The 13,750-nt window shown below is 38.0% G+C and overlaps 1 protein-coding gene across 2 annotated transcripts in view; it reads left to right on the top strand.

Moving 5' to 3' along the window:
- LOC150092097 (uncharacterized) overlaps nucleotides 1-13,750 on the top strand; it is a 399,637-nt gene that overhangs the window by 274,112 nt on the left and 111,775 nt on the right. For both annotated transcript variants that reach the window (XM_090415310.1, XM_090415311.1), the window contains exon 5: nucleotides 9,842-9,876. In XM_090415310.1, coding sequence (XP_090271436.1) covers nucleotides 9,842-9,876 — 35 coding nt within the window. The remainder of the gene's footprint in view (nucleotides 1-9,841; nucleotides 9,877-13,750) is intronic.

The following is a 13,750-nucleotide window of genomic DNA, read 5'->3' as shown; positions in this document are numbered from 1 at the left end:
TTTTTTTTCCTGCAAAAGAAAAAAAAAATCCCCTTTTTTGCAATTCACTTCTGTGCAAACCACACTAATATACCAATATACCAATTTTTCTGATTTTTATGAATTATTGAAATATTTACAAATTTATATTATATTACTTGTACAAAATAAGAGCCAATGCACATAATATACTAAAACAAATGAATGTAGATATAAAAGAAAAAACTGCAAAAATAAATTTCAAAATATATTTAAAAGTAACCCGATTCTTCAGTTACTTTGAACATATAACTTACAGATCTTTGAACATATAATACTAACATCAAAAAAAATTTACACAAAAACCTTTCAAAATGCTTTTACCACCCGACTGCCAGGATGTATATTTACGTCCAAGTTACCATGGATGCGAAATGCATATTGAAATTGTAATATCATTGATATTACATTGAAATATGTGATGGATACAAAATGTGAAGGAGTGATGTATTTTATCCATATTGACAGCGACGTGGTTAAATGATATTATTAACATTTGACATGGGAGTCAAAGACTCATCGTGGGAGGTACATGATATTGCCCACAATGCTCATCCAACTATGCTTTAAATTGATTCAATGTGTCTACACCCACAACACACATGCATTCCACTCACAGGCCACTCTCCGTGCAAAGAACCTGCTCCTCATTCCTCTGCTCACACCCTCCTTATACAGTTTCTAGCGATGGCCTCTTGTCTAACCCCCATCCTCTCCCATTCTATGAAAAACTTCCAATTCGGCCCGAAAACAACCTCACTAGCTTGTACGTCTCAATCATATCCCCCCCCTTCCTCCTATTCACGAGGCTCTGCAACTTATATTCTCTCAATCTGTCCTCTTACTCCATATTCCAAAGATCACTGACCACCTTTGAGAATCTTTTCTGGACCCTTTCGAACATATTCTGGTCACCATGAAAACTCAGCGACCAAATTTGTGCACAATAATCCATATGAGGCCTGATCAAGGACTTATACAATGATACCATAACTTCTCCATTTTTGCATGTCAGAGTTCTCTGCATCATTGCCATTAACCGATGTGACATCTTTACAACTTGTGCAATGTGGTCCCTGAATTGTAGGTCCTTGTCCACCATCACTCATAGATCTCTCATCTCGTCTACCTCCATTAGTTTTCCCACCAAGTGTATACTTTGCATCACATCGTTGTTTACAATATGTAATATGCTATTCACTTCCATTTTATTTACCTCAGTTCTCGTATAAGCCATTGGTTCCCTCATTCCTGCAATATCACAACCTGGATGATATACTCTTGCAAAGTGTTCACTTGGTAATTTTACCATTCGACTGATTCAGTTACCTCCTTAAAATCTTTCTGCCTTATACATTCTTTCTTTTACCTCAGCATATCAAAAGAACTGTTTGGGTTTCTCTTTAGCCTGCATTACTAACTTCCTTTCATAATCTGCTTTTGCCTTTCTTACCACACTAGTTACACTTCTGTCCTGTGCCTTGTGCTGTTCATGTGCGGCAGGTCACATTTCTCCTTAAATTCCTTCCACAACTGTTTCTTTTTTGTTGCATCCCCAACTTGATGGTGTTATTCATCCATTTAATTCCCACTTGATTTACTCTCCTGACTCTAGGTATGCCATCTGCCATTACCTCCCTCAAACACTCCTTTACCACTTCCCACAGCCCTTGCAGTTGTACATGTTATGGCACCGATCCAAGTAATCTCCTAAGTTTGTTATACTCAACCAGCGTGATAATTCCACATATACCCTGTCTTAACTGAAAATTCTGCATTTCGCCACCTGTCAGGTCAAGACCATATGATCCCTCTCACCAATTGGTGTGGCAACATGCTCATATTGGTTATAGAAAATTCTCAGATGAAATTATTAGATTGAGCTCTCAAACTCCTAGTATATTCCATTGCAATAATTACCTGGGACATCTTGCAATGGAATATACTAGGAGTATATTCCATTGCAAGGGAGGAAGGAAATGGAGGAAGGAAAACTAAACTCCATTTCCTTCCATGGGAGGAAGGAAATGGAGTTTAGTAACAACATAAACTCCATTTCCTTCCTCCCATGTGTACCCTCCTCCTTCCAATCTATGTTACCATAGTTGAAATTCCATATAATAATTACCTATGCTCCACTCATGCAATCTATTTGTCATTGCATACTATCTCCATCATCTTTCCCATCGCCTGGTCTATAGCAGCATCCAACTATATATTTTGTTCTGCTATAGACCAGGGGATGGAAAAATGATGGAGACAGTATCATCTCCATCATGGTTGCATTATAGAGATGACACTAATTTTGGTTGCAGTTCATCAGCTATCATCAATAACACTCCCCCCCCCTCCCCTGATTCTTTTCTCTCTATTCTCACTGACCACACTATACCCTTCATATTTTATCCCAATAAGTATATCATATTCTGGTAGCCATGAGAGCCTTGGTAGCTCAGTCAATACAGACGAAGCCCTTTGGTTGGAAAGACCTGGATTCGATTCCTGTCAGTGATGTGAGGAACCTTTATCTGGTCTCTTTTGCCTAAAGGTCTCATATGGTGGGAGGGGGTTTTTCAACCCCCAGAATAGGCAAACCGGCCTCGTGAACACACGTGGAATACAGTCAGTCATGAATACATCCCAGCCATGTGCCGGTCCCGAGCCTGGATAAAATTGGGGGGGGGGGGGGGGAAGCAATGGTGAACTACCCTGTAAAAATCTCACCTGGAGTAGTTTGTGGGCAATGCCTACAAAATCACCTATGGTCAGAAGCGACTAAAAGGGCAAGCCAATAGTAGGCCATGTCTCACTAATGCCAATAACATTTGTCAAAAATTCCTCCTGCTTGTTCCTAATGCTCCTGGCATTAGTGTATATAAGTGCAAAGCGCCTTAGGCTTACCCCTATCCTGATGCTTTATATTAGTTGGTACCACTAGTAACAAACCATTCTGGTTTGTTACTAGTGGTACCAACTTGGGCATATTATACTCATTCTTACACTCAGGTGCCTGACTGATGTCTGCATATCCACTCAACAACTTACCTGAAAGCTCTAGATTCCTGGATTCTACACATCCACTTTCACTTCATTCAACAACACTTTTTCCAGTGTCCAAACACCAAATCCATTCATATGCAAACCATTCTTCTTGTATAAATCTTTTTGCCTGTCAAACTCACTCCACACATCCACAAACTAAACACCATTCCTCCTGCATAATGTATGCATCAAGTCATTCGCTATTATATTTATGTTAATTCACTATTTGCTATTATCCGCAAACAATTGAACATGCCCAACCAAATCTTTCCTAATATCAATAACATTCAGGTTAAACAGCAATGGCCTGAAAACAGACCCGAGGCACACCACTGGTGACTTTCCTCTTCTAGGATATTGTTCCTCCGTACACAACTTGCTGATACCTATCAGATACCCAATCTCCGATCCATTGCACCAATCTAATATCTCTAGTTTGATTATCAACTCATGTAATCTATCAAAAGCCCTTGCAAAATTGAAGTATGCTACTGTGTATCCCTCTCCTCTGTCCAATGAAGCTGTCACCTTATTGAAATAAGTAAGTAGATTACTAAAGCATGATCTCTCTTTAGAAATTCCATGCTGTCCATTGAAGATAATACCATTGTTGCCAATCCAATTCTGGATATTGGTTCTCACAAGCCTCCCCAACACTTCAACCACAACATTTGACACACATATATAGGCCTATAATTTGATGATTGAGTTGTATCACCTTCCTTATGGAAGGTGATACAACACAATCTTGCAAATCTTTCACTCCTTTGGAACTCGATCCACTGCAAGACTCATATTAAACAAATATGTCAAGATAAATGCCAACTCCCAGGCTCATTACTTCCAAATATGTTGTGATATATTATCAAGTCCCACAGCTTTATTAACAATAAGTTTGCTTGATACCCTATATACCTCTTGCTCACAAACAGTCAGTCTCTTCTCCCCATCATCAACTGCTCCCAATCACTCCATGATGTCACATTCACAATAATGAAAGATTATTATGAACTGTTAAGTAGCTCAACTATATCTTCCAAAGCAGTTGTTCTTAAACCATTTTCTCCAATCAATGTCATCCTTCATAATCATTCTTATTTTTGCTGGCTACATATCAAAAGAACTCACTGGAATTATTTTAGACTTTATTAGCTAACTGCTGCTCGTACTTCACTTTTGCTACTCATACCAACCAAGTCAACCTCTTAACTGTTCTTTGTAATCATCATGGAAATGATTTTTACCACTCCTCTTATGTTGCTTCCATAATGCCTTTTTCCTCTGTATTGCATGCTTAATCTCTTCGTTTATCCATTTCACTATTGCATTATTTAACCTTCAGACCCTTGAAATACATTAGACATTGCATCTACTAGACAGTTCCTGGATATCCCCCAATCTGCACTGATCTCCTTTCCATCTAACTCCTCATTCTATGCTACATCTTCAAGCTGTCTCCTGAGTTCCTCATAATCACCAGCATTGTGGTTACACATATGCCCTCTGCTCACAGAGGTCCTCACACTGCTGGTACCCACCCATATAATCACTTCGTGGTCACTCTCACAAACTGGAGGGTAATTTGACATCTCATTTATAATTCCATCTTCTGATGAGATGATCAAATTCAAGATCAAATTATATACTATCTGAGGTAGTTTCCCTCAAAATTTCAAGAAACTGATTTTCTTTACTTCCAGTTGCTATCTGATCATTCCACTCTATACTGACATAATTAAAATTGCCCATAATGATCACCCTTTTCTTACTTGCTTGGATAATTTGATTATACATTTCATGGTCACTACCAACCACATTACTTGGTCATTAAAAACATCCAAGTAAGTGTTTCATTTTGTTAACCTCTATTTCACACCATACTGCCTCAAAAGCCTGGCCCTATTTACCTCTTGCATCTCTACCTTATATGAACATAACTCTTTCTCTGTCATCAATAACACTCCCCCTCCATTTATACCTTTTCTATATTCACGAAACATATCATGCCTTCCATCTCTATTCCTGTTAGGATGTCATCTCATTCAACCATGTCTCACTTTCCAACAGTTCTTGGATGAACAGACTCAATTAATGCAACCATGTCATTTGCCTTGTTTCTCACACTTCTAGCATTTGTATACAAATATACCAGTTCATCCCTGGATCTTTAACAAGTTCCACTGATACCATTTATTAGTTTTGACTTCTCCATGCTAAAATGCTAAACTTGAGCCATTTCTTTTTCTCCTTTTTCATCTTAGAACATTCTTCAAATCCAACTCTTGTTTTACCCTTGATCCCAGGTCATCCCCCTTTCCTTTTTTGTCTACACATCTATTCACGTCCTCTTGGAGCATCAGCCTTTCTTATGTTGTGTTTCTCTGTCCACCCTGATCCCTCATTTCTTTGTTTGTCTTGCACACTTGTTCTCTCATTCTCTATACTCATGCTACTCACTTCTTCATTCATACTCTCTCTCTTTCACATGGTTCTTACTTGATCTGATTCATTCTCTAGACTCATTTCTCTGCCTTCCAGCAGCAGTTTCTCCAAATGACTCACACCAGAATCATTCTAATACAGTCCATCACTCTTATACAATTCAATTCATCATTAAAACCCATTCCAAACATTAACAAATTGCACTCCTTTCTCCTCATGTGCATTTCTGTTAACATTTCATTCACAGACTTCACTCAATATCTCATTTCATCAATCTCATACCTGGGCAACACACTGACTGCCTTTCCCCTCATACTATTATCTTTTATCCGTCTCAATAACTTCCTGATATCCAATCGTATGTGTTCCTTGTTCCCAGTGAAGTCAATTACCACTATCAACTCTTTTTCTCACTTACTGCTCATATCTTACTGCTCAAGCCTCAAGCACTCTATTCATTTTACCTCCAGGGAAAAAAAGCCTTGTACATCTTGTTTATCACACCTCTAATAATCAAATCTCCATACAGCACCTTGCAGGTCTTTCATTACCTCTTTCATACTGATAGCATTCAATTTCATCATTTTCACTCTTCTCTACATTTCTACAGTTATATTAATTTCACTCCACATCTGCTTCATCTCTTGCCTCATCTTAAACAACTCAGCTTTCAAATCTGGTTTCACATTTTCGTTCTCAATCAATCTCTCAATTTTGTTGACAGCCATACATGTTTGTTTGCAGTCAATGCTGCTCACCACCCTACCTTTAATTGCACTCTGTTTACCAACTTCTGCTACATTCGTATCATTTTCGTCTTTCTCACTATTTATTGTTAAGTTTATCAGATCACTCATTTGCTTTTTCAAAACTTTCTTTATCAGTTTTTTGCTGATCTCTTACACCACTCCTCTTTTCTATCCGATGAACAATCCTTCTCCTTGTCGCATTCTCACTACTACCATTTTCAGTTACCAATATGTTATCACTCATCAAGTCCTCAATCAGCTGACACTTCACACACACACACCCTCCTTCCATCTGCCTTAAATATACATAATTTATCTACATAATTGAATGAAATTTTGTGAAATGTGAGGTGTGCTCACATTTTGCAATGACTGAAATCAAAATTAAATTCCTGCAAAGACAAAGCATCTGCCATCTTTCCTGGGTCAGTTACTAAACTAAGCTGTGAGTTTAACAATTCCATAAATAAACTTAAGCAAACCCACACACTAAAAACACTGCAAGCACACAACTTTTACAGCAACTCTTACTCATAAACGTCTACTTATTTACAATTATTTATTCCAAAAAAACTTATCTGAAACAGGAGCCTTCTTTACACACACCTCTACTTCTCATTGTGACACTAGCGACTCAACATATGGGATACTAAGGCAAGTGATGTGAAGTCATTAGCCGCTATATACAAGTAGTCCAGTCATGAAGTTTTCTCATGTGCAAACTTTGTTTGCTTACACTTGGATAAAGGATTAAACTAAGAATATAATTTCTTGGAATCTTTAATTTATAATATAACCAAGTGAAAAAACTCAAGTTTGATCAAATAAGTTGCAGGCTCCCTTATACATTGGCATATAACACATACTGATATCCCATTTGAATTAAGGTTGTGCAGTATCCTAAGCACATCCAACCTCTTTCTCCTATCGCCAAATGTCACACCTGGCACTGCAGTATCTCTGCCTGAATGTTACACCCTTGCTGAATGAGTGCTAAGACTCAGCTATTTTGTGTCTGCTATTTCCCCACCATCAACACTCATTCCATAGTCATTCTTCATGTTACATATCACACAGTGAAAGAACTGTTGGAGATTTTCTTTGGCCTGATCAGCTGTCATTCTCTTATAATCTTTTTCTGTCTACCTTATCATGAGTTAGTCTCATGAATTTGCTGAGCAGATGCCTCTTTATATATGCTACTCATAAGTGTAACTCCTGCCTAATTTATCCTTCAAATTCTGGGTAGATCTGATAATGCTTTCTGAAAAACTCCTTGTTGATTTCCCATGCACTGCTAATATGTCTTCCCTTTAGTCTTATATCCTGCAATGCTGGCAGCTGGCTCTTCAATTTATCATAATTGTCTGCCTTGTAATTCTACTTATATCCTTTCTTAACTTAAAATTCTGTTTAGCAATTTCCCAAATCAGGACTGAATGTTTCCAGTGGATGAAATTAGGCTAAATTTCAGTTACTTCCAAGTCCCATTTGTTGCATGCTGTCATGGATAATTATATATTTTTAAGTAGGTGTATAAATTGCATTTCCTTTCCCTCCTGTGATCATTCTCCCTTCCAATCAATATTTCATTAGGTGAAGTCTTACATAATATTTACTCACACTGCACTCATTGTGCTGATGCATATATTCCCTTGCTCCCTCTGACATATAGCATTACTCAAATGTGTATTTCATCTTGTTATCTACTATTCCACACTAGACAGTTTTTTGAATTTTTTTCAATTACCCTATAAACCTAAAACCCACAATCACAAAGCATCTACAGATCAGTCATGAGATTAGTGTGACATTTTTCTTTCACTTTGACAAACCTTTACTTAAACCCTGAAAATTCTTCTCAAATTAAGATCAGAAAGTCATTCTCGTTATGGAAATAGAGGGATTTTATCCATAATCTCAGTAATTTCATCCCTCAGAATATTCAAAGAAAGTACTTTTACATAGCTTTATAGACATATGTCAAGCAAGTAAGGTTAGTTGAACTGCCACCATGCTGTAGCATTTGATAACACGCTAACATTCTAGAGCAAGACCTAAGGAATCGGAAGATTCTTTATATCCTTGCTATTCAAAGAATCATTAAGAAACAGTTAAAAACATTATCATTGTTTCTGGTTAGAATAAGTGGCTTCTGGACTATCTTTGCATCATTGATAATTATGCAGTCACATATATATGACAGTAGATTAGTTCACACACTGATAATGTCTTACATATAAGACATCAGTATGTGCAAAGAACAACAGAGGAATTTGAACAAAAGTACAGAGTGCATGCCTTCAATTAGAATCCCCATATACCTACAGTTGTATGTTTCTTAAGTTAAACTATTGGGCTAAAATGATAATTAAAATAAATTATTATTATTATTACTATCATCATCATTATCCAAACTCCATGGAGTCAGAGACTCATCGTGGGAGGTACACAATGCTCATCCAACCATGGTTTACACTGATTCAATGTGTCTACATTCACAACATACACTCAGGCAATGCATTCCACTAACCAACCGCTCTCCATGCAAAGAACCTTTTCCTCACTCCTCTGCTCACACCCTCTTTATACAGTTTCCAGCAAGGGTCTCTTGGTCTAACCCCCCCCCCCCTCTCCCATTCTATGAAAAATATCTTTGATGTCAACCTGATAACAACCCCTGATCAGCTTATATGTCCCAATCATCCCCCTCTTCTTCCTGTTCATGAGGCTCTGCAACTTACATTCTCTCGATACCGTTGAAATATATTGCTTGATTATCGATTTAAGATATAGATTTAATACTGTTGAGAATAACAATTCCTCAAACTTCAGGGATGATAAGGCAGTCATTGTAGTTAAGGTTTGATTGATGAAATATGGTTTCAGCACTCATTGTTGTGTTTCCCATCCAATCCCACTGTTTGAGATTTCAATTCGATGCTGCTCCAGGCCATTCTCACTGATGATGTCTTACAATATGTGAGACAAATATTAGTACAATAAATAATTTTCTACTGTGGTACACATTATTATTATTATTATTACAGGCAGCTCCATGGAGTCCTTAGACTCATCGAGGGAGGCCCAACATCATGTCAAGAACAACAATTCAACATTCACACAGTATCTGTCATACTTCACCTTGAACTCATTTACAGTCATGGCACCCACAACAGATTCTGGCAGCTTATTCCACTCATTTACCACTAACCAACACAATAATACAAAATATGTATTATGATACTGATTTTCCTCTCATAGATTTCTTCTCATAGATATAAAGATTCCTCTCATAATGACTAGAATCAAATTTAGGTCTTCTCCAATCAAAGAGTACAACGTACCATTGTTCCTCCAACTAAGCTACTGAGGCACTAAATTATCACCTGGTATTGTCTTTGCCACATACTATCATCTAATTGTGTGTGGCAAAGACTGTTGTTAAGGCTGTTAATTTTAAAAGTGAATTTCAGTATTTATATGTGTGTATTCATTTTCTAGGTATAATATTTTAAGAAATGATTAAACAATTCAAACAAATCAAAATTTTTATTTAAAAAAGTGAAATATATTTGTCTTTATTTCAGGATCGATGTATGAAATATGGATATGACCTTGAGAAGTATATCTTTCTGATTATATCTGCATTAAATATAAAGCATTCATTACTGTTTTTTAAAAGAGATGTTATTATAAAATATGAATTTTTTTGAGCACTGTACATTTGTTCTTTGATTTCTCTAATACCTGTCTCTTTACTCTTTGTTGTTGTTGTTCTTTTCCTCCTTGTTATTATTCACAGACCTCCATGGAGTCAAGAGAAACTCATTGTGGGAGGTCCTACTCTCACTTTAAAAAAAAAAATCGATTATAATAGTAAATAAATTATTTTCCCAATAAACAGAATGTTAATTGTGTAAACACACTAAGATGAAGGGAACTTAATCAGACATTGAAAATAATCCAATAAACATTACAGCTGATCTATGTCTGCTGTAATAATAAAAAAAAATTAAAAATGTAAATAGTAATTCCAAAAATTTATATTGTGATTTAAAAAGAGAGCCCCTTGCTCTTGATGGTTTAAAACAATATAATATATATAGATAGATAGATAGATAGAGAAAGTTTTTACCTTGGGTATACTATATATTAAAGATACCAAGCAGTTTTATAAACTTGGTTTTAATCCTTTTTCCCAAGTAAGCAAACAGACAGGTCAGTCAAGTTTACGTCTGAAGTATTTTCAGGTCTGAGGCAACTCATGATAAAGGTGGAGTAAGCTCTGATAACTTTCCCTTAGTATCTCCCCTAATTCTAGTAGCAAGGCTTATACATTGGTCAGACATAACTGGTGATTAGTTAACGGAATTAACAACGCATATAAAGTATATTAATTAAAGGTAACTTTAATGAATGACTTCTATATTTCGGCAACGTCGAATTGCCATCTTCAGGAACATAAAGATATGGTATGTGCACGCAGGCACTAACACAAAGCAAATGAGGAAGAAAGCAAGAAACTAATATTATTCCTAAAGTCCTAATGGTGCCCTCTGCCTGGCTAATTTGGTAGTCTTGGCAGTTGGGCTGAAGTTCTCATAATGTAAGTCTCCCAAATTTGGGGTAGTTTCATGCACCCAAATTTGTTGAGGTTAGGAACGTTTTTAGAGCTGCTGAAGATTCTATGAATAATCTTTCGTATTTAAACTTGCTGCGATGAATTATTTTTGTTTTCTTCCAACGAATTTTATGGTGGGTATCTAAGGCATGGTCTGCCAGCCCAGAGCGGCTGTACTGGTGGAACCAGATGTAGTCTTTGTGTTCTGAAATCCTGATATTTGTTGTTCTGCTTGTTTGGCCAAAGTAGGACAATTTGCAGCTGCAAGGGACCTGGTATACACCAGGTAGGTCAAGAGGAAGTGGTTGGTCTTTGGTAGAGCGGATAAGGGATGCCAACTTTTTATATGGTTTGTAACAGGAAGTAAGGTCATATTTTTTGAGGATATTGATTATTTTCTCAGAGGTGCCCTGGATGTAGGGGATGGTGATAGACTTGGTGTAATCTTTATTGTGGAGGGGGGTTGTGGTTTACTGGTTTTAGTATTTTTTGGGGGTTATAGCCATTGGCTAAGAAAGTGTTGAGGATGTGGTTTAGTTCAGTAGTTAAGGCCTTGTCATCTGAGCAAATTAATTTTGCCCTGTTATATAGTTGTTTTTATAACCCTGTATTGTTGTGAGGGGGGGGACTGCTGGTGAATGTATCTGCCAGTATGGGTGGGTTTTCTGTGAACAGAGAAAACCAAAGATCCATCAAGCTGGCGGGCGATTAAAGTGTCTAGGAAGGGGAGGGTGTTGTTTTCCTCTTTTTCTAAGGTGAACTGGACTCTGGGGTGTTGGTTGTTTAAGTGTGTTAGGAAGGAGTGGAGTGTGTCTGAGCCATGTGGACAAATAGCAAACACATCATAACGAAGCCAAATAGTGGGTTTTTTGGGGGCGGAGTTTAAGGCTTTCTCTTCAAATGCCTCCATAAAGAAATTGGCCAAGGGTGGGGAAAGCGGTGAACCAATGGCTGTCCCCTCTATCTGTTTGTAGAACTTTCCTTGCCAAACGAAATAGCCTGAGTTCATTGTGAACTGAAATAGGGCTGAGATATCGGGAGGAAACTTGGCTTGGATGAGCTCTAGGGTTTCTTTGAGTGGGACATTAGTGAATAGGGAGGAGACGTCAAAACTGACCATTATGTCAGTGTGTTGGAGTGTGAGGTTTTCTATACTGGCTTTAAAGTGGGCTGAGTTTTTTATGTGTGATGGTGTGTTGCCAGTGTAGTGTGTGAGCGTTTTGGCTAATTTATATGTGGGGGAATCAATGTCATCCAGTATGGGACGCAATGGCACATTTCGTTTATGTATTTTTGGGAGTCCATATAATCGGGGGGGCCTAGAGTTATAAGGTTTTAGTTTGTTGGTGACTTCCACAGGCCAAGAAGTGACCATCTTAAGGAGTCTGTGGAGAGTTCTAATCTGAGAGCTGGTCAGATTATATTCAATGGGGAGGTAAGTCGTACGGTCTGGTACTAAAGCAGTTAGCTTACCTTTGTAGTCTTTTTGATTGAGCACCACAGTGGCGTTTCCCTTATCCGCCTTGGTGATTACTATTTTTTTGTTGTTTTTCAATTCTTGTAGGGCAGCATATTCGTTTTTGGATAAGTTGGTTTTTGGAGGTTTGGCTTTAGTGAGAACACCGACTACATCCAGTCTAACGTTGTTGGCGATATGGTTAGGCAGGTTGCGAATCCCACGTTCTATCTGGATCATGATTTCTTCGGCAGGTATTCCTTTAGGAGCTTGGGCGAAATTGTGACTACGTGAAAGTGCGGTGAGTGCTTCAGGCTTTAAAACTGCTGACGAGAGGTTGACTACAGTGTTGAGTGGTGGCTGTGGTAAGGAGGTAGAATTCTTTGTCAGGTTTTCGTATTTTTTCAAGTGCCGACTTCGTATTTTTTCGAATTCTTTTTTTGCCGATGCGCACGAGACGTCATGAAGTATCGACCATAGATCATGGCCTAGTGTATCCGAAAGAATACATTCGAAAAAATATTTCGAAATTTTTCGAAAAAATACGAAAACCAGACAAAGAATTCTACCTCGTTACCACAGCCACCACTCAACACTGTAGTCAACCTCTCGTCAGCAGTTTTAAAGCCTGAAGCACTCACCGCACTTTCATGTGGTCACAATTTCGCCCTAGCTCCTAAAAGAATACCTGCCGAAGAAATCGTGATCCAGATAGAATGTGGGATTCGCAACCTGCCTACCATATCACCAACAACGTTAGACTGGATGTAGTCGGTGTTCTCACTAAAGCCAAACCTCCAAAAACAAATATGCTGCCCTACAAGAATTGAAAAACAACAAAAAAATAGTAATCACCAAGGCGGATAAGGGAAACGCCACTGTGGTGCTCAATCAAAAAGACTACAAAGGTAAGCTAACTGCTTTAGTACTAGACCGTACTACTTACCTCCCCATTGAATATAATCCGACCAGCTCTCAGATTAGAACTCTCCACAGACTCCTTAAGAAGGTCACTTCTTGGCCTGTGGAAGTCACCAACAAACTAAAACCTTATAACTCTAGACCCCCCCCCCGATTATATGGACTCCCAAAAATACATAAACAAAATGTGCCATTGCGTCCCATACTGGATGGCATTGATTCCCCCACATATAAATTAGCCAAACATTTAGCCAAAATGCTCACACACTACACTCGCAACACACCATCACACATAAAAAACTCAGCCCACTTTAAAGCCAGTATAGAAAACCTCACACTCCAACACACTGACATAATGGTCAGTTTTGACGTCTCCTCCCTATTCACTAATGTCCCACTCAAAGAAACCCTAGAGCTCATCCAAGCCAAGTTTCCTCCCGATATCTCAGCCCTATTTCAGTTCACAATGAACTCAGGCTATTTCGTTTGGTAAGGAAA

The sequence above is a fragment of the Typopeltis vanoorti genome, unplaced genomic scaffold, assembly GCF_054136105.1.
Source record: "Typopeltis vanoorti isolate ZY-2024b unplaced genomic scaffold, IOZ_Tvanoo_1.0 HiC_scaffold_71, whole genome shotgun sequence".
NCBI lineage: Eukaryota > Metazoa > Arthropoda > Arachnida > Uropygi > Thelyphonidae > Typopeltis > Typopeltis vanoorti.
The sequence above is the reverse complement of the archived record's forward strand: the minus strand, read 5'-3'. Positions and strand labels throughout refer to the sequence as shown.